This window comes from Boleophthalmus pectinirostris, unplaced genomic scaffold, assembly GCF_026225935.1.
Source record: "Boleophthalmus pectinirostris isolate CB_2022bp ecotype Guang Dong unplaced genomic scaffold, ASM2622593v1 HiC_scaffold_4, whole genome shotgun sequence".
Classification (NCBI taxonomy): domain Eukaryota; kingdom Metazoa; phylum Chordata; class Actinopteri; order Gobiiformes; family Gobiidae; genus Boleophthalmus; species Boleophthalmus pectinirostris.
Genome location: NW_026571353.1, coordinates 11,788,411 through 11,815,420, shown reverse-complemented (window position 1 = coordinate 11,815,420; position 27,010 = coordinate 11,788,411). Strand labels below are relative to the sequence as shown.

General features: G+C 37.9%; 1 protein-coding gene across 1 annotated transcript; it reads left to right on the top strand.

The window, feature by feature from the left end:
- Positions 1-309: 309 nt before the first annotated feature.
- Positions 310-26,893, top strand: gcn1 (GCN1 activator of EIF2AK4). The gene is made up of 57 exons (XM_020928381.2): positions 310-362; positions 1,526-1,628; positions 1,714-1,777; positions 2,072-2,203; positions 2,279-2,387; positions 2,571-2,669; positions 2,783-2,917; positions 3,171-3,348; positions 3,623-3,697; positions 3,793-3,921; positions 4,003-4,053; positions 4,462-4,560; positions 4,881-5,054; positions 5,609-5,761; positions 5,874-5,966; positions 6,049-6,124; positions 6,217-6,376; positions 6,478-6,667; positions 6,740-6,864; positions 6,998-7,176; positions 7,262-7,352; positions 7,448-7,561; positions 7,749-7,947; positions 8,246-8,398; positions 8,867-9,048; positions 9,142-9,222; positions 9,331-9,474; positions 9,604-9,728; positions 9,867-10,056; positions 10,132-10,202; positions 10,356-10,521; positions 11,347-11,541; positions 11,819-12,065; positions 12,932-13,053; positions 13,379-13,493; positions 13,584-13,763; positions 14,328-14,548; positions 14,627-14,695; positions 14,806-14,944; positions 15,149-15,345; positions 15,516-15,658; positions 15,919-16,036; positions 16,647-16,862; positions 17,415-17,579; positions 18,513-18,674; positions 18,846-18,938; positions 19,020-19,163; positions 19,452-19,721; positions 19,813-19,926; positions 20,312-20,542; positions 21,186-21,379; positions 22,505-22,619; positions 23,033-23,129; positions 23,707-23,855; positions 24,370-24,480; positions 24,903-25,124; positions 26,356-26,893. The coding sequence occupies exons 1-57, from the start codon at positions 345-347 to the stop codon at positions 26,479-26,481; spliced, it is 8,013 nt and encodes a 2,670-aa protein (XP_020784040.2). The 5' UTR covers positions 310-344; the 3' UTR covers positions 26,482-26,893.
- Positions 26,894-27,010: the final 117 nt, after the last annotated feature.

The window sequence follows — 27,010 nt, the reverse complement described above, 5'->3', positions numbered from 1 at the left end:
TTAAAACATTACATTATTAAAATTATTACAATCTATGTAACTCATGAATAAATTGTGACATCTGGTCCTCTGTTCTGGTGTGTTAACCTCTATTTTATTCGCGTATTAATTGGAGGGGTTGGTTAATATGCAAAACTAATAAACACATAGTTCCCCAAAATGATAACGTTTGGGTTAGGGTCATGGGTATTATTGAGAAATTACTGCATTACAATCAGTCTATTGTATTACAAAAGTTGTTTTAATAGATCCATCATTACAATTTATTATTATATTAAAATTTTATTTTGTAGTCTTTGACCCGGAAGTAGCGTCACCAAGTTCTTCCTGCATCACCCGGCAAGATGGCAGCGGACACGCAGGTTTGTGTGGCTTTTTTTCACTCTCCACTTTCTCTTTTAATGTCAACCATAAAGCAATGATGTGGCGTGGTCGCTCAGGCCACTTAGACCCATGTTTGAACTTTTCGGGCTGTTGTTATTTTTAGTGAGATCTTTGTGAAATATCCGCTGTAACAGTAACTCATTAGCCCTGTGGCTGCTAGCTTTATGCAACGTACTCCCAGTGGCTCCATCACGAGTAGGCATTTTCTATTATGACTCGTAAAAATGAATTCGTTTGAGCTGTGTCGACAAGATTTAAGATTTTGTTGTATTTTATTGAAATGATCAGTAGCAGTTAGGTTGTCATTGCTGCTAATAGGTAGCAGATTGTTGCCAAAACTTGCAAAAATGTTTATTGTATGATAGCTCCTCATTCTAAACTTTCTTATTTCTTACACCATTTTAATATCGAGCCAAATCTTAGAATAAGAGTAATACAGCTAAATGCATGTGTGCTATTTCTAATATCCAGTTGTTGGTAAACAAGATTTTTCTTTTTGCTCATCATTGCAATTTTAATCAACAAATAAAATAAGAAAACTTATTTTGTGATAATGTGTATGAGATTAAGAATGTATGTGTTAATACTTGACATAAAACAGTAATTACTTTGTTGTAGCAATAATATTTCTCGTGTGACCAAATTGTACCTGTGGTGATTCAGTTTGTTTGCAAATTTTGTGGAGTTGTCTGAGTCAAACCATCTGCTTCTGAACTTGGACAAACAAAAGAACTGGTCATTGACTTCAGGAGTAAAATGACACCAGTGAAGCCCCAGCCCCATCACCATCCAGGGCCAAGAAGTGGAAGTGGTAGGCTGCTACAATGTTAGACTTGAAGGACAATAGTAATACAGTAGAAGAAGAGGGAGGTTGGGTCTTTCATCGTGTGTAACAAGTTACTGTTGATCTTCTATATGTCTGTGGTCTTTAGCGCCCTGTACTTCACTGTGGTCTACTGGGGTGTATTGGCAAACTGATCCATTTGTCACAGTAAGGCTCAGGAGGTCACTGAACAAATTGTTCTTTGTCATCATGAACACTCCTGCTCACCCACTTCACCAGACTATTTGTAGATTTCACCTTCCTGTTATAAGTAAAATTAATAATAATAATAATAATAATAAACCTTATTTTCTCCAGGTTACAGATACCCTCAAGAAGTTTGCTGTGAAGGTGACCACAGCCAGTCTCAATGAGCGCAAGGAGATTTGTGAGGAGCTCAGACAATGCTTAAAAGGCAAAAGTATGTACGTTATTGTTGAGAATTTTTCTCCCCTGTGTTTTACTTTGTGCTCAAAATAACTTCTATGTTCTTATTATCCATGTAGCATTACCAGAACCGGCTATTAAAGGATTGTGCAAACTTTTCTGCCTCACACCACACAGATACCGGTATGAGTTTAATATTTCATACAATATTGAAATTCAAAAATGTTTTACTCAATAATACAAAACTGTAATCATGATTTTAATCTATCTATCAGAAACAGATGGAATTGAATCACAAAAAGATTTTGGTTTATTAGAAAATCTATGGGCTTGCCAGTACATATGTTTTTATTTTTGAAATTACAAATATTCATAGTTGTTGAACACATCCAGTCTTATCTGCATTTGCATATATTTTGCATTGATAAATTAGACAAAAATAATTGTAATTATAACCATTTTTTGGGGTGTGTCCAGGGATGCAGTATCCCGCAGAGAGCTCCTGTCTGTTATTGCACTGTTGGCCGAGAGTCAACCGGACATCCTGGTTACCAACCTCCTCCAGTGGCTGCTCAACAGTGGAGTTGTCAACCTAAATGGTGATCCCAGGTATAGTAGAGAGTAGATAAATTTTTAATAATAGTGATCTCAAAATGTGTTGTTTAATTCTTTTTTTCTTTTTAGTAAAAGCTCTGGCTCCTCTGCATTTATTGGCCTTTCCTGGACCTGCCTATTAGTCCAAAATGTATTTTTGGCTCCAGAGAAAAGAGAAGGCCCTGTTTGGAAGAAAATGGTCAGTCAAAAAGTTGTATTATGTTGCTGTAGTTTATAGATGTTGTCACTATCTATTTTAAATCCTTTTTTAAGAAATGATCTAAAAAATTTTATATTGCAATGACATTTAATTAATTAAATTCATACTTTTAACTATCACATAAAAAAGTGCCAACTTGATATGTTTACTTTCAACATCTAGGTGGAGGTTCAGAGCCTTCTTGTGGCTGAAGTGGTTGGTGGGGCAAAATCCACGGCTCAGAAATCAAGCTTAAAGAAACTCTCTCACCTCTGGGAACAAGTCAGTACCTTCACAGTACAGATATACTACTACAAAATATATTTAGCTGGTTGGTTTATTTACACACTCAACGAGTTCTGTGTGATTTTGAATTGCTTTGTTTCACTCTGTAGTACCCTGGACTGGTGGATAATTACATTTCAACTTTGTTGAGCCTGGACCAGAGCCCTACTACAATGGTGATGCTTGGAGTATGTCTGAACTTCTGTAGTACCAAGAAAGATATCGCTACAATAGAGAAACATAAGGTAAGGGCTAGAATCTTGGTGCAGTGCTCGTTTTCATCTGTTATTTAATTTTACAGTGTAACTAATTCAACTCTGCTGTGTTTTGGTTAAACTTTTAAATAACTAAAAAAATGATATAATTAATAAAAATAATAATTAGAAAAATAACACAGATTTGTATGTCTTATACCAATTGATTAAAGATATATCTTAAAAAGTTGTTTTTTGAGAAATTAGTGTTTCACATTGACAAAAGTTAATCTCTTCTTTGTAGAGTGCAATGTTGGATCTGTACATAAAGTCAGTGCTGATGAGTAAAACCAAACCCCAGCAGCATGTCCTGGAGAAAAGTGGCTCTCTGCTGCGTCACGTCTCTCACTCTGAGTTCAAAGACCTGCTGCTTCCCACTGTTCAGAAGACCATGCTTCGCAGTCCAGAAAACGCAATGCAGAGTAAGCGCTATTAAATATTTATAACTGTTTTTATGTTGAAATTTAACCCTATGCAAATTGTATAGTAATGTCTAATGGATGGTATTTGTTGTGAAATTATTGTCTGAGATTTCTAAAGGAGTTGAAAAAAAGACTTGTATTTTGTTTATTTTTGTTTATTTCACAGTATCAAGTAGAGGGTTTTTATATACTCAGCAACAAAATAATGAGTTGAAGACTCAATATTTTATACAAATTTTTGTATAGTAATATGCCACTGATAATCTTTTTCCAGCCATCTCCTGCCTATTGTCCAGTGTAACTCTTGACCTTAGCCAGTATGCCATGGATATTGGAAAGGCCATTGCAAGTAAGATATACCACTCCATACACTACTTCCATTTGGTTTATTTACTTTGTGTAATATTTAACAACATATTTCCTTTACCTTTATCACTGTCTTAGGTCAAATGAAGGCAAACAATCCCCGTCTGATGGAAGAGGCTGTTGAAGCAATGCAGAACCTGGCTCAACAGTGCAGTGATGCCACTGCTGTTCAGGACATCGTTACACACCTTTTCAAAATCCTTGGCGGTAAGATTTCAGTTACTTCTCATCAGTGAATATTTAATTTGAATTAGAACAGAAGGTAATGTGCTTGGTTGATAATCACAGGCTCTGAAGGGAAGCTTACAGTTGTGGCCCAAAAAATGAGCGTATTGTCAGGTACGTGCTCATAAATTAAAGGTGATCTATGTCACTTTTTGGTTGGGATCCATCACTTGTTTGTTTCCATGGAGATGTTAGTCCTCTGACATTAAACAGTTCAACCTTAACTTCAATTACAGGTGGTTTTATAGCTCAAAAAAACCTAGAAAAACAGACATTAAGACAGTGAATGGGATTGCCTCTCCTCAGATCTGACCTGTAACTTGGTCTGGTTTAGTCTCCATAAAGATAGAAAATTATAATGCCATATAATGAAACATACCAGACAAAGCAATAACATCTCCATGGAGAAAGGAATTTAATGGACTCTCCACCAGAAATGTTACACAATGCAACCTTTAAGCACTTAAAATTGACCTTAAAAAAATCTTCCAAGTAGTAGTTTTTTCTGTTTTATTTTGTTAGGTATTGGCAGCTGCAGCCATCACGCCGTGTCAGGAACCTCCAATCAGACTCTTAGCTCTGCAGTCGCCACCATGTTCATCCCTTATTTACAACAAGAAGGTAGAATTTTCGTTCTTATTTTCCTAACAGAATATAAAACATATAAACAAGTATTTTAATCTATGCTTTAGAATTAATACCTCACTAACTGAGCATGAGTTAGGAAAACAAGTGACATTATTATATGTAATTGTATTGGCGTATTAATGGAAAATTAATAATAGATTTTACTCACTTGTTTTTTATAAATTATCTTTGCAAATATAGAACTGTAATGTTTTGTTTTTTTAATTACTAACACGTATTAACACTAAAATGTAACACCTTAAATTTTCTTTTCCTTCTTAAGATTTTTGAGATTTTAATGCTTATATCTTCAGTTCACGAGGGCACTCTGGTCCATGCGGTGTCTGTGTTGTCACAGTGGAGTGGCAGGCTCTCGGTGGAGGTGCCTTCTGCCCTGCTGGACTGGTTAAAGAAAGCCTTCACCCTAAAAACCTCCACCTCCCCTGTCCGCCAGGCCTATCTCCAGATCATGCTTGGGGCCTTCAAAGGTGAGCAACAGAATGTCCTGCATATATATTTATTGGATGAAGAGCGATATTATAGCCTTTTCTCAACTATCCTGTACATGCACTGAATGCAGTTTTGATTGATAATTTTGTGTTATATTTTGACAAAAGGTTTTCCATTTTGTATTTAACATTTCTCATATATAGCCTAGATTTTGAACCCTTAGTTTGGTTACTAACTTTATTTCAATCTGGAGAGACACAGACAGACACAAAGAGAAAGTATTACATGTTTTATTGAGTGAGTTAACTTTGGCGCTCAGACTGCAGCAAAAGGCACTGCAATGTAGGATGTAGCCAGTTAGATAGTTAGATGATGTTTAGGAGAGGTCTTCCCCCCCGGAGCCTGGAGAGAATGAGGACGATGAGATGATGAGAAACTAAGATGGTGCTGGTGAGGAGGTGGGGCATAACCCAAACTGAAGTGACCGTGCACCTGTAATGTGGCTTTAAAGTGGGCAGAGTGGTTGCTGACTGGACTGGAGGAAGTGCGGCATCTTCATTCCACTATTGTACGATTATTTTCTAATCTGTAGGTGACACTCTGACCCAGGCTACAGACCTCATACCATTGCTTTTACAAACGGTTGAGAAAGCTGCTGCTCAAAGTTCCCAGACTGCCCTGCTCGCAGAAGGAACTGCAGCCTCGGTCTTGATCTGTCGACTGTGCCTGTTGGACTCACAGCAAGGTAATAAAGTCATACCCACACATTAAGCACTAGTGCAGTTCAGACTGATTAGATAAATGTAATATAGGTCATTGCTGTAATTGTCAAAATATGTTTTTAATTTTGTCTACAGAGACAAAATTTGCAAACTTCTGGAAGCTGATCTTGGATGAGAAAAATCCCCTGTTCACAACAGAGAAATTTCTCTCTCAGGCAAATGATGAAAGTGAGTAGAAATGTTCCAATTCATCTGAAACTTAACATTTTAAGTTTTGTTCTAATCATTTTGTTATTGTTTATCATTTTAGCTCTATGCACAGTGCTGCAGCTCTGCGAAAGACTCTTCTTGGACCATGCCCACCGTCTAAACAACAGCAAGTCCAAGTCAGTGTCAGGCTTTTACTCTTCCTTTACTCTTTGTAATCAGCAATCTTTTATTGCCATAAGTTTACTGTTTATTTTTCTCCTTCTGGCAGGATGTACCACTCTGCCACAGTAGCTGTGCTCCTGTCCCGGTCATGGCAGGTAAGGAAGCGGGCTCAGCAGACTGTGAAGAAACTGCTGTCTTCTTTGGGAGGTTCCAGTTTGGCCCTTGGGCTGCTGGGAGAGCTGAGAGCAGTCATCAACAAACACAAGGTACTCACTTATTTCTCTGATCAAGAAAAAAGAAAATGTGTCCTCTTCTTACAAATTTGATGACAATATTATAATTATAATATTACATTAATTTAACGCAGGTTTTACCCCCTGACGTCCTGATATCAGAGTCTGGAGAGTTGACTGAATTGGGGCGCAGTTATGTTCCTCCTCGTGTTTTACTGGATGCCCTCTGCACAATCTGCTGCTCTGCGGGACAATGGGGTGACCCTAGCGAAGCCCAAAATCTGGCCATGGAGACAGTCATAATCAGCCACCACCCGTCAATTGGTATGAAAATACAGAGCAGTGATTTTAGTCATTTCATTCAACCTGTATATAAAATGCTCTTTCTTTTTGTAGTTGAAGCTCGACCTGGTCTGTGGCCTGTGCTTTTGTCCTCAATGAATGTCAAAGCTGAAGACTTTATTGAGAGAAATCTGGATGCTCTTCTCCCACATCTCTTGGAGGTCAATGCTGACAACCAGGTACTGTGGCTGTGGGTTTTCCTCTGGAGACAAAATCTCTTTTTGCATTGGACCATCCATATTTTGTTTATAGATTGGGCTGACTACATATTACATACTGTATTTATTTTTAATAATCAGTATTTTCTTTTAGGCTGTTAAAAATGCGGTTGGTGCCCTCTCCAGCCTGTCTCCAAATAAGCTGTTGCCACGGGTGATTGGTCATGTGATCGAGGGCTTTTCACGACCTGCACTCCTCCAAGTGACACGAGATGAGTATGGGACCATGCTCACCCCTGCGGGAGAGCTGTACGACAAGAGCATCATACAAAGGTAACCCTGTGTTTTTGCTCAGTTTTTTAGTATTTTCAATATTGTGATGAGAATCACAATTAATAAATTCACACATTTGCTGCAGTGCCCAACAGGAAGTGAAAAATAAGAATATAAAGAGGGAAAACAAAGCCTACTCTTTCAAAGAGCAAATCATTGAAATGGAGATCGAAGAGGTGAAATATTTGGCATTTTTTGATTGATTACAACAAAGGCAAAGCTTAATGTTTATAGCAATGTCATGTTTCTTATTTATCTCACTTTGTTACAGGAAATCAAGAAAAAGAAAGGAATCAAAGATGAAGTTCAGCTTACAGCCAAACAGAAGGAGATGGTCCAGGCTCAGCTAGAGAAGGAGGCTTCTATCCGTAAAAGACTCCAAGAGGTCTGACCACAATCGCATACAACTATATTTGCATGTTTCTTTTGTGCACCATGGCTTTTTTATTTGCCATATCTGATATTTGCATAAAGTTTAAAAAGGAAATAGTGTTATATGTGTGTGTGTGTGCGTTTATTAGTTTTGAGTAATGTTAAATAATGTAATGGTATTTTTGCTCTTTTGCCTTTAGATGGATGTGGAGTTGCAGAGCATGGTGGGTCTTCTTGGGGCAGTTCTCAAAGAGGGCCCTGCTCTGATCACACAGGAGCTGCCCAGTGTTCTCCAGGTCCTAATGCCCCTCCTTCACTCCCCTCTTGCTGCACCACAAATTAAACAGGTGTTTCTCGACATTGGGGTCTGCCTCATGCCTAAACACCTGCACAACCTGGGTATGTGATGTGCTCTGTTCTGCTCATTTAATTGTAAAGCCTTTTAATTTCGGATTTTCAGGAAGTGTGCTTTAGCATGTGAGTTATTGTTAACTGTACCGTGATTTCAAAACTGCACTCTTATCTCTGAAAGTTCTAAAAAGTGCTTATAAACTCATCACGTTGAATTATTTGGATGTAAATGAGGAGCAACCACTGCAATCATTTAAAATGAACTAAATCTGTTTTTCACATTTTTAAGACCATTAAAAACAGGTACAGCGCCTTAGAGTGAGGTATCTTTTTTGTATCACATTAGCTGTGCTTGTTGGTCATGTGACACTGCGACTGCTGAAGCCTGAATGTGAACTGGATGCGGCCTGGAATCAAGAGGACTTGGACACGGCCACTCATCGCACTGTGCTCCTGCTTCACCAGCACACTGTCCAGCAACGGGAGGGCAAGACTGCTGGTAAGGTCGCTTCCTAGTTTGCCCACTGGTCTGAATAGGTTTGACCCAGCAGAATAATGTTTAAAAAGACAAATTTCACTATGGGGGCAGTACAGTCTTTTGTGTAGTATTCTTTAAGTTTTAAGAAAAAAATATGGTTACATGCAAAAATTATAAAGTAGACCATATACAGAAATTCACACAGTAATAAAAAAAGATTGTAATAATAACCACAATAATACAATTATTGACATTGCACCATCATCCTTAAAAAACAAACAAACAAAAAAAAACATTAAAACACACTCAAAAATAAAAATGTATACACATATATACATACATATACACCTAAATTAATACTTATTTGTCTTTACGGTAAAGTCTTTAATCTACCTTACAACGTTTGTTCACAAATGCTTGTCAAAGTTTTTAAAAACATCTTGCTTTATAATTTTATAATAATTTCTTCTGATTCATGTTTTTGTGTAGACGTTGGCCCTCTGTCTGCACCTGCCTTTTCTTATTGTTTCCCGCTCCTGAACGCTACACTAAAAGGGTCTTCAGAAAGCTCAGAGGAGGCGGAGGCCATGATGATCCAAGCCCTGCAGGTGGTAAACCAACACTGCCAGCTTCGTGCCAACACTGAGGCAGACGACATGCTAATTGATGAGGTATAGGCATCACTGTTTTTCTTTCTATTTCCTCATTATTGAAAAAATGCTTACTCATAGATTTTTAACAATTTAATAACATTCCTCTGATAGAATGGGCCAGAGTTGCTTCCACGTGTTAACATGCTAGTGCTGTTGACCAGAGTTATTTCTACAGCCACACCAAGACTCCAGGTAAGTCTAATGCTCTCAAAAAGATTTATAATAAGCCTATATAGAAGTAGAAAAAATTGTGTTGTTTTGTAACTTGTTAAACAGAGTGTTGCTGTTGAACTGTTTCAGGTGTTGGCATCCCAGTGCCTGACAGCCCTGTGTGCCAGTGCAGGAGGGGGGGAGGGGTGTACTGTGGCGGAACAGCCAGAGATCGACGTTTTGCTCAGTGCTCTGCTCTGTCCATGCTTCTCTGTGCGGGATGCTGCCCTCAGGGTCAGTAAGCAGCAAAAAAAAAAACTTGACTTTGAATTGTTTGAAATTCTTTGAAAGGTTTATTTTTGTTTAATGCAGTATTTAATTTGATTAAGATGACATATTATTGAATATTTGCTATTGCCTTAGGGCCTGCTGGAGATGGAGTTTGCCCTACCCACAGACAGTGCTGAGCCAAGTGGCATGAGTTTACTGCGCAGACTTTGGGTTGCTAGGTTTGATGTGGAGGAGGAAGGAAGAAGTCTGGCTGAAAAGTAAGCATGGATTACTACAGAATGTATATAATGATTATATTTGTTTGCTTTGAGCAAATATCAAATACAAAACTTGTATATTTCTTAAGAATCTTTCTCTTAAATTTTTAATTAAACTCTCTGGTTGGTATCTTCCAGGTTGTGGGAGTCTCTTGGTCTGGAATTGGTGCCTGACCTGTGTGCTTTGTTGATTGGTGATGTCACTCACCATGAGGAGGTGGTTCGATCGGCTGCAGCTGAAGCACTGTCCTCTGCAATATCCCAGTACAAAGACCAGTCTGCTACAGTGCTCAGCCAACTCACCGAGCTCTACCAGCAAAAATTATATGTGCGGCCACAAACTATGTTTAGATAAGTCTGTGAGAAACAAATTTAATACAAAATATGTCATTTATATTTCTAGAGACCACCCCCTGTTCTTGATGGTCTTGGAAGGGTCATTTCAGAAGCTCCACCTGATCAATGGGAAGCTAGGTATGGCACAACAAGTAGCCTTCGACATTCTTCTGTATAACAAAAGAGTTGACAGACCACATAATGATACATACTACATATAAAAATTACTTCATTTTGCAGTTTTTGAATCTTCTTCTTGTTTTTTTTTTTTTTTTTTTTTTTTTTTGTAAGGTGTGGCATTGCTCTGGCCCTAAACAAACTGTCGGAGTATCTGGATGAGTCTCAGATCACTCCTCTTTTCCTCTTCTTTGTGCCTGATGCTCTGAATGACCGCCACGCTGATGTGCGCCGCTGTATGTTGGATGCAGCCCTCTCTGCCCTCAATACACATGGAAAGGTAACTATATATTTAGTGTTTGTTTATTCCAAGTAACCATCTAACTGCTTTAGTTCCAAGAGCGCAAAAATTAACCTAACATGAGAAATCTGTATACATTTTTTAAACAATGATATAAGTTCACTCATAGACCCAGTCAGTGTATTCAATTTAAATTTGATTTATATTTACCAAGCATGGATAAGTGGAGAGAGCTGCATTAGGTATAAATACTTCCCTAACTGTAATGCAAATCACTGCCCACTGGTATACATGTAACTTAGTAAAATAGTAAATAGTTCCTGATTGCTTTGTGGAAGATTAAACTGTTTCTATATAGTTTTGGATATAATCATTTGAACTTTAAAGGCACATCTAACTATGGTTGGGGGTCCATCACCTGCTTGTTTCTATGGATATGTCATTGCGGGAATGTTTCACAGTATGACATTTCTTTATATTTATTAAATTATCTGTGGTTTCATGTATTCTGACTGTGAGCGGGCTTGCCTTACATTTAACTTGGTCTGGTTTGGTCTCACTAAGTATTGAAAGGTTTAATATCATACTGTGAAACATTCCAGATAAAGCAATAACATCTCCATGGAGAAAAGCATTTGACAGCTCCTACGCCAGGCCTTTTAGACTTTTACATGAGACAAGTTGCAGAGTGTACCTTTAATGATTAGTCCAATTTTACTAAAGTGACTTATAGAAAACATAGGTGTGATTTACAGTTTATTTTAGTAAATGAGTTATAGCAAAAACAACTAAATGTTTATGATGTCTTAGAATATTTAATGTAGTATTTAAAGTATAATATTTGTTGTATTTTTTTCTTCCCAGGACAATGTGAGCTCTCTTCTGCCTGTGTTTGAGGAGTTTTTGAAGAATGCCCCCCAGGATGCCAGTTATGACTCAGTTCGTCAGAGCGTGGTCATCCTCATGGGCTCTCTGGCCAAACATCTGGACAAGAATGACCCCAAAGTCAAACCTATCGTGGCCAAACTCATCACCGCCCTGTCCACTCCCTCACAGCAGGTGCATGCCTCATTCAGATTATTCACTATCTTCTTTACTGTAATGGCACTGTTTTGTTGTTATATTTACCTTTGTAATTTTGAACTAGAAATGGGAGATATATATTGAAAAAATATTGAATATTGCAATTGTTGTTTTGGAATATTACAAAAAAAAGTCATGGTCATATTTTTTCTAAGTCACACACCACCCCCCTGGTCCCTGCCATCAACACAGCACTATATTTAACAAAGTAATGTAATGACCTTACTTTTTTTTTTTTTTTTTTTTTATTAAGGTCCAAGAGTCTGTTGCCAGCTGTCTGCCTCCCCTGGTCCCTGCCATCAAAGAGGACGCGGCTGGAATCGTGAGGAACCTGCTGCAGCTGCTGTTGGAGAGTGATAAATATGCTGAGAGGAAGGGGGCGGCTTACGGTTTGGCTGGACTGGTTAAAGGCCTTGGGATCCTCGCCCTAAAACAACAGGAGATCATGACCACTCTGACTGACGCCATCCAGGACAAGAAGAACTTCAGACGCAGAGAAGGTATGTTGGGATTATAAATTCACACAGACAACATGATTATTTTATGTAACGATAGCTGATTTTCTATTTCTATGTATATATCATTGTAAAAAACTAGCCATTGGATTTTGTTGAGTGTAAATGTATGTTTTGTAACCCTAAACCATGTAATATGTGTGTGATTGAGTTTTGCAAAAATTGTATCACTGAAAAATCATCCCCTTATAAATAACGTGGTTCTATCTGATGTCAAAATTTAGTTATTCATAAATTCTTGTTACTGAATACCTTCTGTAAATTTTTATCATGACTTTGTATGAAGAAAAATCTCCACTTACATTGTGCTCCATAAACACAATCATTGATCATTCTAAGCAGACGGAATGTGGTTGATGTTACTCAATATTTCACTTCTGTGTTATGTTGTTGTTGAGGAAATGTTGTTTCCTCTTCACAAACATACCAGTAGTTGTGTTTTATTTCATTCTCACATGTTTAACACACAAACCATGCATATTTAGGCTGAGTTCTCTCAAACAGAAAATGCTCTTTTCCACCTTGTGATGTCATTTGGCAATACAGGAAGTACGCCACTGTGTTTTTAAACTCCATACACGTTCACTAGAATCATTTTAATGATTTCAGCATGGGAATTGCCCATGTCTACTCCACAAAAGGTAGCTGTTCACTTGAAAACTACTGCTTCATGACATTAAAAGGTGGAACAGAGCATTTTGAGCTTTAAAGACAGGGTCGTTCAAATGTGTGAATGAAACAACTCAACAACACAACTCTGGGTATGATTTTTATGACCTAACATGTCTTAAATCTCACAAGAACCAATTTAATACCTTAAGTATTTTGACCCACATCTTTGTTACTTGCAGGAGCGCTATTTGCCTTTGAGATGCTGTGTAACATGTTGGGAAAGTTATTTGAACCATACGTCGTCCATGTACTGCCTCACCTCCTGCTCTGCTTTGGAGATGGAAATCAGTACGTCAGAGAGGTATATTATGACCATTTTATCTTGTAATTTTCAGTGTAAGTTAGTATTTATTTTTTGCATTTTCCTTTCCTTTAGTCTTTTTATTTACATTAAAAGGTATGCACATTGGACTTTCTCTAATATAATCAGATTTTTTTTTAATGCATGAAAAGAGAACAAACAAAAACAAGCTCTTAAAAACACACATACACACACATGTGTAAGGGGAGGGGGATCCTGGAGCCAGACTAATATACAGTTACTTTTTATTATTTATCTTTTGTTCATGAATCCTTTTCCTATATCTGTCCTTAAATCTCCTCCCTTTGCATTTTCTAATCTATAGGCCGCTGATGACTGTGCCAAAGCTGTTATGAGGAACCTGAGTGCTCATGGAGTGAAACTGGTGCTGCCATCTCTGCTTGTGGCTTTGGAGGAGGAGTCATGGAGGACAAAAGCAGGTGGGGAGATATTTAGATTAGAAAATTACACTCCTACAATAGTTTTTTCCACATGCCACATTATAAATCTCTCTTCCTTCCCTTCCTCAGGTTCTGTGGAGCTGCTGGGTGCCATGGCATTCTGTGCTCCTAAACAGTTGTCCTCGTGCCTGCCCAGTATTGTGCCAAAGCTGACAGAGGTCCTGACAGATTCTCATGTTAAAGTCCAAAAGGCCGGACAACAGGCTCTGAGGCAGATCGGCTCTGTCATCCGCAACCCTGAAATCCTGGGTAAGATTGAAGACACCTGGCTGTACATGTTGCTCACTATATTGGTTTTATCTGTTCAAAACTGCCTTCCCATAACTGCATCTCATTTTTATCTGTTTCTTCATTTGTGTTTTCTCTGTTTGAACTGTGTGAAGCATCTTTGAGTGTCAAGAAAAGTGCTATACAAGTGTTATGTGTTATTCTTGGTGCCCCATGGATCTAAGACACGCTAGGCTATTCCTCCAGCTAGGCACTTTGCCAAAGACCCTGAAGTTGTGAAAAAGGGTCCCCGGGCACTGGACTACTGTTGTCCACTGCTCTTGACAAGTTGCCTATTTCTTCTGAAGAATGGTTGAAAAACAGGCACAATTGAGTTTGCCTAAATTATAAATGATACTCAGTCAACAAACTCATCTAAAACAACAAGAAAAAAATGTTGTTAATTCAAATGTATTCAAATTTATTTAAGCCAATATCCACATAGTATTTTTCCTTCAAGTACTTTGTAAACAAAATACATTGGCTTCATTACATTTCTTCAGGTCTTGTTGTGGGTAATAATATATATATATTTTTTCCCCTCAGCAATCACCCCCATTCTCCTGGACGCTCTCACAGATCCATCCAGAAAGACCCAGACATGTCTCCAGACGCTGCTGGACACTAAGTTTGTCCACTTCATTGATGCGCCCTCCCTCGCTCTGATCATGCCCATTGTGCAGAGGGCCTTCCAGGACAGATCCACAGACACTCGCAAGATGGCCGCCCAGATCATCGGCAACATGTACTCTCTCACTGATCAGAAGGTAATGCAGCAAAGAGGTGAATACAAAAGACTATACCAGATGCATTGTATGGGTTTGACATCCTGTTGTTTTTTGTAGGATCTGTCACCCTATCTTCCAAGTGTCATCCCTGGACTCAAAACGTCTCTATTGGACCCAGTGCCAGAGGTGTGTTTACTATATTGCTGCCATATCTCTTCTATAGTTTCCTGAATAAATGGAGGTTAAATAGGTGTAGTAAGTATATGTTGCTTATAAAATCTTGTTTTTTTTTGTAGGTGCGTACAGTGTCTGCCAAGGCATTGGGGGCCATGGTGAAGGGGATGGGAGAGTCCTGCTTCGATGACCTACTGCCATGGCTCATGGAGACTTTAGCTTCTGAACAGAGCTCTGTGGACCGCTCTGGAGCCGCTCAAGGTCACATTAAATATACTAATATTAAAGACATACATATATTATTTTTGATTAGATGCTGTTGATTTCAAAACAGGCACTCCTGTTTCCCACAATTAATCCAAATTTATGCACTGTAGCTTGATACGAAGACCAACATTCTTGCTCAAAATTTCATACTAGAATAATAAAGTACACGTAGAAATACATATTTTTGTCTGTGTGCAGGTCTGGCAGAGGTGATGGCTGGCCTGGGCGTGGAGAAGCTGGATAAGCTGATGCCAGACGTGGTACAAACGGCCAGTAAAGTGGACATCGCATCTCACGTCAGAGATGGATACATTATGATGTTTATCTACCTCCCCCTCACCTTTGGAGACAAGTTCACTCCTTATGTGGGGCCCATCATCCCATGTATCCTCAAGGTGGGTTCTCTTTCACAGTTGATCTAAAGGAAAATATTTAAACAACTCTGCATTAATACAGTTTATAAATAGCATTCTCCAGTGGTAAAAAATTCCTGCTTGTGGCAGTCTACATTTCCCCCCAGATCTTTACATCTATACTGACTTGTAGTTGCCTGTTTGTCTACTAGGCTCTGGCAGATGAGAATGAGTATGTGAGAGACACAGCGCTCAGAGCAGGACAGAGGATCATCAGTATGTACGCTGAGACCGCCATTGCTCTGCTGCTGCCCGAGCTCGAGCAGGGCCTGTTTGACGACCTCTGGAGAATTAGGTAAGTTTTTCTATTTATTCCTTTGATTGTGATGATGATACATCTAAAAACTCACAGCTTATTCACATTTGCTAGTTGGAAAAACTATAATGTGTTGTTTGAAATACATTGCAATATTTGATTATATGTGTTATTTAGTTTGGGGTCAATATGGCAAGCTTTTTTGACACAAATAAAAAGAATGTCATTTTATTTCTTCTCAGAACAAGTTTGTATATGTGTATATGGACATAAAACGTGTATGTTTGTCATGTCTTCAGGTTCAGCTCGGTGCAGCTTCTTGGAGATCTCTTGTTCCACATTTCTGGTGTCACTGGAAAAATGACCACTGAGACTGCCTCAGAGGATGACAACTTCGGGACTGCAGCATCCAACAAAGTATGTGCAAGTATTTAGACATTGTTATGACAGTGCCTATGGCAGGTTAAGTGACAAATTTTACTAAAATAGAGTTAAGATCATTATATTTAATTTTTTTTTTTTTTTGCAAAAACATTCACACACATTTTCTGAATTTGGCTATTTTTTAGGTTTAAAATTTTGTGTTTGAAATCCTGACATCACACAAGGGAATGCTGTTACCCATCAAAACTCCTCTAATGTACACAGAAATTATGATCTGACAAATATAAATACAAGAAAACACCTTTATTTTGTTTAGTATCAGAAATTCTCTCAGTGTTTAAGAACTCTCTACTTCCTGTAATTTTCAACATATTTTTCAACTTTTCTTCTGAAATTGCTTCTTCATTTGGGTAAAACTATCATTTATATTCACAATCATAAAAATCTGTCATATGCACTTTAATTTTTAAATTGTGTTATATATGTTATATTACTAAATGACATACACACACTTATACATTTACATGTGCTGTCCTCTTATTGTTACTGTACATAAGTTAATGTTATCCCTTAATCAGTACAATGACTTAGAAGTACATTTTGCATAATTTCTTGCTCTTACTCCATATCCTTCTATCTCCAGGCCATCATCAGTGCTCTGGGGGCAGAGAGACGTAATCGGGTGCTCTCTGGTCTCTACATGGGACGCTCTGACACTCAGCTGGTCGTGCGTCAGGCCTCTCTCCATGTTTGGAAAATTGTGGTCTCCAATACTCCAAGAACCCTCCGAGAAATCCTCCCTACTCTCTTCACTCTTCTGCTGGGTTTCCTGGCTTCCACCTGTCCAGACAAGAGAACGGTATGTTTACTGTTTAAAGGCTCCATCAAAAGCTTTTCTCTCTGGAGATATCATTTCTCTGCCTGAAAAGTTCCACACTATGACATTAAACACCTCTACTTTACATGTATTAAATTACTGGTGGTTTTATAACTCAAAAATACCTAGAAAAACTGACATTCTGGCTGTAGATGAGTTGGCTCTTCACATAATCTGCCTTTTAACTTAGTCTGGTTTGGTCTCCTTGAAGACAGAAGGGTTTTATCCTGCGAAACATTCCAGACAAAGCAGTAACATCTCCATGGAGAAAGCATTTGATGGACCCTTCAGCAGAAAAGTTACACAGTGCACCTTAACTTGAAAGGCAAAAGTGTTAAAATAGACAGTTACTTTATAGATGGGCTTATATTATTTTTTACCAGTACGTCATTATAACAACTGCTACACTATTTAATAATCCTATTCAAACAACTGTCATGTTTAGTAAACTGTTATTTTTACACATTGAATTTAGTACTGCAATTATTAGCTACATTAGACTTTTGTTTTCAAGATAATTTTGTGTTGTTTCAGATTGCTGCTCGGACCCTTGGAGATCTTGTGAGGAAACTGGGTGAAAAAATTCTTCCAGAGATTATTCCCATTTTGGAGGACGGACTGCGCTCAGACAAAAGCGACGAGAGGCAGGGAGTCTGCATTGGCCTTAGTGAGATCATGAAGTCCACCAGCAAAGACGCGGTCAGTCTTATGTGTTTATTTAAAATTAATGTGGATAGTTGCCAGGGTGAAAAGAGAAAGACTTAAGAGGACATTTATGGATTTAGTGAGGACATAAACTGAAAGAGGAGGATGTTAGATTCTTAAAATAATCTTGTTTCTGATGTGTCTGTCATTATTTCTAAACAGATAAAGTATTGAACGAGTTGCTTCTGTGTTTTATAATAGTGTAATAACATAATTTAAGGAACAGTAACAATGACAATAGTTGATAAATTCATTTAGGATGAGACACAACATTGAATCCATGAGAACAAGACGAAAAGTCGTATTCATGTAGTACTTTTGCTGCACTTTTGCTTCACTGCATCACTCATTGACCTGTGGAACAAACTCTTGACATTTAAGTTAAAATGTTATCTCATCAAAAGCATATCCGAAATTGTGTTTTATTTCAGTGACACATGGTTGAGTAATCCTGCATTATTAGCCTGTCTACATCTCCAAAGCTCAAAATGCTCTGTTCCACCTTGTATTGTTATGAAGCAGTAGTTTTCATTTTAACAGCTACCTTTTACCTTTGGTTCAGTTGATACAGGCAATTCCAGAGCTGAAATTGTCCAACTGATTCTAGTGAAGGTGTATGGAGTTATAAAACACAGTGAAACGCTTCCTGTATTACCACATGATATCACAAGGTCAAATTGAATGTTTTCTGTTTTAGAGAAGAACTCAGCCTGAATAAGCAGGGTTTGTGTGTTTAACATATGTGAATGAAACAAAACACAACTCCAGATATGTTTGTGAAGAGGAAACAACATTATAACATGGATCAGAAAATATCGTAATATGGGCCCTTTAAGCATATGTAAAGGGTAGAAACAACTTAACAACGTGCCATTGACATTTTACACCCAAACATTACCAGCCTTTCTGTTGCTGTGTCTGTTGCAGGTGCTAGTGTTCTCAGAATCTCTGGTTCCCACAGTGAGGAAGGCACTGTGTGACCCCCTGGAGGAGGTCAGAGAGGCCGCAGCCAAAACCTTTGAGCAGCTGCACGCCACCATTGGCCACCAGGCTCTAGACGACATCCTGCCCATGCTGCTCAAACAACTGGTATTATGCTGGATACTGAATTAAAAGATCTATATTAGACTTATCGTTTTATCCGTTTTCTCGCATGTTGTACTGTTGTTTTCAAGTTTGAGTTTTGTCAATATGTGAATAGTTGTTTTTTACCCAGGTTGTTTAGGTTTGCCAATGCGTGTACCTTTTCTGTCTTTCTAGGATGATGAAGAGACTGCAGACTTTGCACTGGATGGACTGAAGCAGGTTATGGCAGTGAAGAGCCGTTCAGTGCTGCCTTATCTTGTCCCAAAAGTATGCATTGTAATTTCTTAACTACATTTGCGGTCATTGCGCATTCCTATTCTTATTCTTCTGATTTGCGGTTCATTTTAGCTGACTGCTCCACCTGTAAACACACGAGTACTGGCCTTCCTCTCTGCTGTGGCTGGAGATGCTCTCACGCGCCATCTAGGGGTCATCCTGCCTGCACTGCTCTCCTCACTCAAAGAAAAACTGGGGACAGAGGAAGAGGCTCAGGTAAGGACATTATTATTTTTTTTTACACAGCATGCTCCTGAACTTTGAATTGACATTTTAGAGCAGTGGTGGGCAGTTATTTTTCCATGGGCCACCTGAGAAACAGAAAATATTGTGGAGGGTGAGAGATAAAAATTAAATAAATTTGGCCAAAATAAATTTGGCCAAACAAATCTGTTATACAATGAGGCCAGGACAGTATGTAGTAGTTACAATTCCAAACTTTCTAAAAAGCATTTGAGATTCACTGACATAAATGTTTAAACTGTCCATTGTTTATCCCCATAGGAACTGCTCAGTGCCCAGACCGTGATCCTGTCTGTGGAGGATGAGGTGGGACAGAGGATCATCATTGAGGACCTCCTGGAGGCGACTCGTGGTCCTGACCCTGGGCTCAGACAGGCCGCGGTCACAATACTAAACGCCTACTTCGCCCGCACCCGCCTGGACTACAGCGCCCATGTCCGAACTCTTCTCTCAGGACTCATGAGACTCCTCAACGACACCAACTCCGAGGTCCTGGCTCAGAGCTGGGACACCATCAACTCCATCACCAAGGTACAGCTTTTTGTCAGTTAGTCGTGTGAGAATAGTTTTTCAGATGTTTAGTGACTGTGACACTCACTTGGTAATAATGTGTCTTCTGCAGAAATTGGATGCGAGCAGCCAGTTGTCTCTAATAGACGATCTTCACAGAGACATTAGATCAGCAGCTGCGGATGTGAAGGGCCAGCACCTGCCTGGATTCTGCTTGCCCAAGAAGGCAAGTAAATCAGTCTATCAAACTTTATTTACTTTTCAGATCTAATTATTAGTACATCAGTGAATTATTGAATTGTTTTGGGCTTTAATCAATTGTGCACTGTTAACATACATGGAATTTTTTTTTTCACTTACGGATGTTTGAATGACCAGAAGAGTATAAAAAATGTAATGTAATGTAAATGTAAAATTAAATTGTTCTCAGCGAATCTGAGTGCTGGAAAAGAACACATTTCTACATATATATGTACAAGTTATACAAAATGAATTGCAAAAATGCTCAACATTATTAAAAATGACAGATTAAAACAATGTATTTTAAATCAGAGTGGTGTTGTCAGTATTGACTGAGTATTGACCATGTTGTTTTGTTCTCTGTGCCTCAGGGTGTGACCTGTATCCTGCCTGTGTTGAGAGAGGGCGTTCTGACCGGTAGCCCAGAGCAGAAAGAGGAGGCGGCCAAAGCACTGGGAGGGGTCATCAGACTGACCTCCCCTGAGGCCCTGCGCCCCTCTGTGGTCAACATCACTGGACCCCTCATCAGGATTTTAGGAGATCGATTCGCTTGGACCGTCAAGACCGCTCTGCTGGAGACTCTCACTCTACTGCTGGCCAAGGTCTGCTGCATGACATACCATACTGATCTTCATGACATAATAAGTGTCTAATAATGAGTATTACCTGAATGTTGACACGAATCTGGACTATAATCTTTTCCCATGTCATATAAAATTCCAAAAAACAAACAGTAGAATATCAATTGATTTGCTTTTTTTTTTCAAGTTCAATTACCCAACTAACTCAAGATAGGTAACTTAAGCAAGGAATAGTGTACTACAATTAAAATTCTGATACTATGATTTTATACTTCAGATCAGTGCATAAATACCTATTTTGATACCACTTTTCCAATAATAGAATATTTATTCTATTTCCACCGTTCCAAATCATGGTAGGTCCATTTGTGGGGGAAATGTCCAGGGCTGTTTTTTGATCCCAGTCTGTCCCTGGACAATACCTGTCTTAATATCAATTGCTTTCTAATTTATAATACTTTGGACAACCCAAATTGGAAATCTGTCTTGCTCAGGAACACCACAGTAGTATGAAATGTAAGTATCTGGGATCCAACTGTCAACTTTGAAAGTATTACAATGCAATGCATTGGCTGCCTTTAAATAAAAAGTCATTACATTATAGAACTGTTGCATATTTTACAGTCCTTTTTTCTGATTGTAATCCTGCCTTCTTGTGCCCCAGGTGGGAATAGCCCTGAAGCCCTTCCTGCCCCAGCTCCAAACCACGTTCCTAAAAGCCCTCCAGGACTCCAGCCGTGCGGTCCGGCTCCGAGCTGCAGAGGCACTGGGGCAGCTCGTTTCCATTCACACCAAAGTGGACCCTCTGTTCACTGAGCAGCTCGCAGCCATTCGCAACGCGGAGGACGCCGGAGTCAGGTACAAAATCAGGGAACAACAATGCTTCTTTTTATTATTATTGTAATGCACGATAATACATATTTTATTTTTTCATGTACATGTACATTTATATAATTATGCCTTATTTGACCGAAGTCTCTTGCTATTTCTGCTACTTAAATTAAAACTTCTGGTTTAGAATTTATTATAATTTATATTTTTTTTCTCTTTGTTACTATAATATATTGTGATGTGTGAGCTACTGTCTCCAAGTCATTTTTCTTGTGGATCAATAAAGTTTGTCTATGTCTACACATAAAGGCAAGTAACATAACAAACTGTGACATACACGACAATTGGACACTACAATGACATAAGACATTGACACATATCATTTCAAGGTTTGGTATTGATTCTTCGTTGCCATTTATTTTACTTTAGTTTTTGTTATTCGAGTGAGCATGATAGGTGTTTGGAAATTGTTTGATTAAGGTAAATATTTTAGAACTGGATTGTAGGTTATTATCCTAAATGTGGTCTATGTAACTGTTGTGTGCCAAATGAAATGAAGTGGGTTCTCCAACATTAGAGTAAAATAAAGAACATTATAAAGGTAAAGTGTGTAACTTTTCTGGTGGAAGGGTAAGTCAAATGCTTTTCTCCATGACAATGTTATTGCTTTGTCTGGATTGTTTCACAATATCAGTATTTCCTGCAGAAAATTGGTTTGTCAAGGTGGTGATCGGGGGGACTGAGGGACATAGTCAAGGCCAGGGGGCAGTTGTCAAGGCGACCTCCCTAATTATAAAGTGATGTGCGGAAATACTGAGTATAATTTTAAACCTTTCTTTGTTCATGAAGATCAAACCAGACCAAGTTACAGGTCAGATCTGTGGAGAGGCAACTCCGCTCACAGTCATCATGTCTTGTTTTCTAGGTATTTTTGAGCTGTAAAACCACCTGTAATTGAATAAATGCAAGGTAGATCTGTTTAATGTCATACTGTTGAACATTCCAGGCAGAGCAATGATATATTCATAGAAACAAGCAGGTGATGGACCCCCATACAAAAAGTTACACCATGGACCCTTAAGTATTGCATCCAGTCTGCATAATGATGAGTATTACAAAAATTAAGTAACTTGGGGTTTGTTGTTTTCATAGGGAGACCATGCTTCAAGCTTTAAGATTTGTGATTCAAGGTGCTGGTTCAAAGGTGGACCCGGCCATCCGCAAGAACATCACCACCACATTACTGGGCATGCTGGGACATGATGAGGTATGACATGAGGAGCCAGTGCCTCTGAGCATTGGGTCTGTCCTGGGAACCGGCTTTTCTTTAAATTCTTTCACATATTTTTTCACAAAATAACTTTCTCTGAACAATTTTGAACTTTGACTACAAAAACACATTTCTTGACTAGTGTAGTGTAGTATTACTTCTCTCAATTCTGTTACACTTGCACCTACTACTTTTGAAATCAATTAAAAACTTGAAGGTAAAATTGGCAAATTTCTTACAACCTTAATTTGAAGACTAGTAAGCGCCCAATTTGTTATTCACATGATTTGATGATATGGATCAGTTGTTTATTTGAAATAGCTTCCTTTGTGGTGAACAGAAAGCTGAAGTGTAGCAAAGGATGTGGTTTTATGCAAATGAAGTCTGACATGTCTGACTTTGTGTTGTAGGATAACACTCGAATGGCCTCTGCTGGCTGTGTGGGCGAGCTTTGTGCCTTCCTCTCAGACGATGAGCTGAAAATGGTGTTAACGCAGCATGTGTTGGGTCGGTAATTCGTCCAGTCATGTCACTTTTACTACAGTTACAGTTCACAGTTTGTCTGTAATTATCCAATCAATTTCCTTTGCAATGTCACAGCAATTAAAGATGCACAAATCACTTACCTCAAGGCATATGTTAAGACATTACACATTATCACATATTTTTCATTCCTATATTATATATTGTAATTTATCTACAAAAAAAAAAATATATATATATATATATATAAAATAATATAATATATATATATATATATATAAATATATATATATATATATATATATATATATATATATATATATATATAAATATATATAAATATATATATATAAATTAATGTAGCTAAAGTAATTGAGTGATAAATAAAGTTCACAAAATTTCCACCAGATATTTCATGTTTAGCTTCTGCCTACATCTGGTCATTGACTTCGTATTTGATTTGTGTGAAGTTCTACATGCTGAATATGTTCTGTTTTGTGGGCATCAAACTGAATATAATGTATATTGACTATAATGAGTTATACATTGACCAAATAAAAATGAATGAATGACTTGATTGCATTTTAATTCTCTTTTTTAGCTGATGTGTCTGGTGTGGACTGGATGGTGCGTCACGGTCGAAGCATGGCCTTGGCTATTGCCGTCAAATCTGCTCCAGAGAAACTGTGTGCAAAGGAGTACAATGACACTGTGACAGAGAGCATTCTGGCAAATGCCACTGCAGACCGGGTGAGTCACAACAGGGTTTCGGTATTCTTGCTACAGCACCAATAATTTACCAAATATCCTTAATATTTCAGATGCTATAAAAATATTAAAGGTGCACTGTGTAACCTTTCTGGTGGACTATCTGCTATCCTTGTTAATTGGCTCCTTATTTTAATAGTTCCATTTAAAAGCTGTTAAACTATTTAAACTATGTTTCTGTATGTGTTTTACCATTGCAGTTGTAGTTTACATTACCTGTGTGTACATATCATTCCATATTAACATACACAGGTCAAAAGGACTGCGTACCCTCATTCTATTCATAGTTTCTTTAGAGTTTCTTTAGACTTTCTGATGGGTACAGGAAGTAGCTGAAACATGTAAAAAGGTAAACAAACTCTCCTGTCTGACAAAAAGAATTATATTAATTGTATAAATAGAATGTGTAAAAGAAAAATCCAAATCTGAATAAAACTTTGGTGTAAAGAATATAATTTCTGTCACTACAATACTGATTTTGACTTTTTGTTTGCAGATCCCCATAGCGACCAGTGGGATCCGGGCTCTGGGGTTCCTCATCAGACACCAGCTCCGATCTGAGGGCGGCAGCAGCATCTCACAAAGAATCATAACACAGTTTGTCAAGGTAAAACTGTGAGATATACTAAGTCTAGACTGTTTTGCTTTGTAATGCACTGCCTGGCTTCTGCCTTTTCTTGCTTTTTCTTCTTTTTGTTTTCTTCCATAAAATGTATTGCATATATACATATAAATGATTATAAACATACATACAGATAAACAGTATACACAAAGATTACAAGACATGGGGGTAGTTAAATGATTCAGACTGATAACTTAACTTCTTTTTAATCTGATAACCTTCCAAATAAACAAGCTAATTACATGTTTTCTAAGAATTTAAAATAATGTTTTAGATGGCATTTGAATTGAAAGATTGAAAAGATATTAGGACTGGTATTATTCTATTTACAACAATGAATAAAATATTGTATACATGTTTTTCATTGATATTATCAAAGTAATACAACAAATGCCTTTCTTCTTCAGTGTCTGCAGAACCAGTCCAGTGACATCAGGCTGGTGGCGGAGCGGGTGCTGTGGTGGGTCTTCAAGGATCCAGCTGTTCCTGCGATGGAGGCTGGACTCATGAAACCTCTGATCAAGACTCTGCTGGACAACACAAAGGACAAAAACACCACTGTCCGAGCACAGAGCGAACACACAATCGTCAATCTGCTACGGCTAAGACAAGGAGACGAAACTATGCAGGTAAGAAACAGTTTATGGTATTCTTAGACTTTAGACAAACTTTACTGATCCAAATTACTTGGACACAGTAGCTCACACATCACAATGCATTGTAATAACAAAGAGAAAAAAATAAATAAATAGTAATAATACATTCTGAACACATAGCAAAAACAAATCAAATAACACTTCATTATATAACTGTATATGTAGAAGTAAAAATAAAATAAATTAGAAATAAGTAATAAAATATCTGCAATATACAAGAGATCATGAGGAAAAACAGCGCAAAAATGATATGATGATTGACAGGATATAAAGTTATCTTTTACACGAGGGTGAGTTGTTGTACAGTTGTATGGAGTATGGTTTGAATGTAGTCCTGTATCTCTCACTGTTTCAGTGGAGCTGTAGGAGCCTGTTGGAGAATGAGCACTTTTTGAGGCGCCTTGTGGCCTTACTCCTGAAGTTGCCGTGCCTGCCGCCATCATCATTTGGGCTATATTATTTTGTATAATACAATTCATATGTCATATTCTAGCTGCAAAACTCTCCCAAATTCTCATTGAAATGAACGGGATTGTTAAACCGGAAGTGCCACCACAAGAAAGCACAGTTTAGGAGCATTTAGAGACAAAAATGGATGGGGCTGAATAAGGTGAATAACTTTGACATATTATATAATGGATGTTTTGAAATTATAGCATAATAAATATACATTCCCTGTAAAAAATTTAAAACTTCACTCTCAAAAAGAGCTCTTCTTCTTTTTGGTCCTTTTTGTTTGCTGGAAATGACACATGGTTCACAATATAATATCACAATTCTGTAAAATATGCAATAATCAATGTATTATCCATGATGACATTCTGTGGTGTCACTATTTAAGACTCAAATACTTTTTAACAATATTTCTTTGTTAAACCTCTACATCCGAAAACACAAAATGAAAGACATCCATTTTAATCAACAAAACATGTCAAATGTATTAAATGAACAAGTTTTCTTTCTCTAAGAAAACCCACTGATCTAAAGGTTGGCAGTTTGAATCCTGCTCGTGACATAAAAACATCATTGGTTGAGAGATCAGATGTGATTCCAGCTCCCACAGATGAATGCTGCCATTGTGTTCTTGGGCAAAACATTTAACCCACCTTGCCCCAAGTGTATATCGATGCTGTATCACAGAATTTAGTAATGCAATATCAATATCACACTCGACTAATAACATTTGTTTCCATTTTACCATCAGACTATCACTTCTATCCTGGACACTGCGAGTAATGACTTGTTGTCCGAGTGCCATCGTCGATCTTTGAAGAAAATCTCCGGCCTCCCAGACTCCAATGAAGAGATTGACGACACCATTTTAACGTGATGGACTATTCTTCACTGTATGAGGACACCCAAACATCTCCCTTCAAAAGCCCACATTAATTTGCCAACTTTTTTGATGGATCTTTGTTGTGTCACTTTGAATCATTATTTTATCGGCCTTTACATTAATTTTACTAGGAACATTTTTCTTTTACCCCTACACGTTATATTGTGTGCTATCAAAATCACAAGGCCAATCCATTTGAAATTTGAGTGTTTTGTCCTTTATTTTACCAAATTTTGTGAATTTGTGAACTGTCAATAATACAACACCAGCTGACGTCAGTTCTGTATTTTACTTCTGCTGAGTTTCCTAGGAATGTGGTGAGATCTGTTTGGGCTACAGCAACCTCTATATAAGAATAATATGTTCTTATCAGTGATATGGTTGTAAAATAAAAAGGTGATTTTCAGATATTGTGTGACTTTTTTCTTGCAAAATACTTTGCCATACATTACATTAATACAAATTATACGGGGGTGGAAATGGACGATATATAAGGGAAATCAATTAACAAAATTTGAACTCG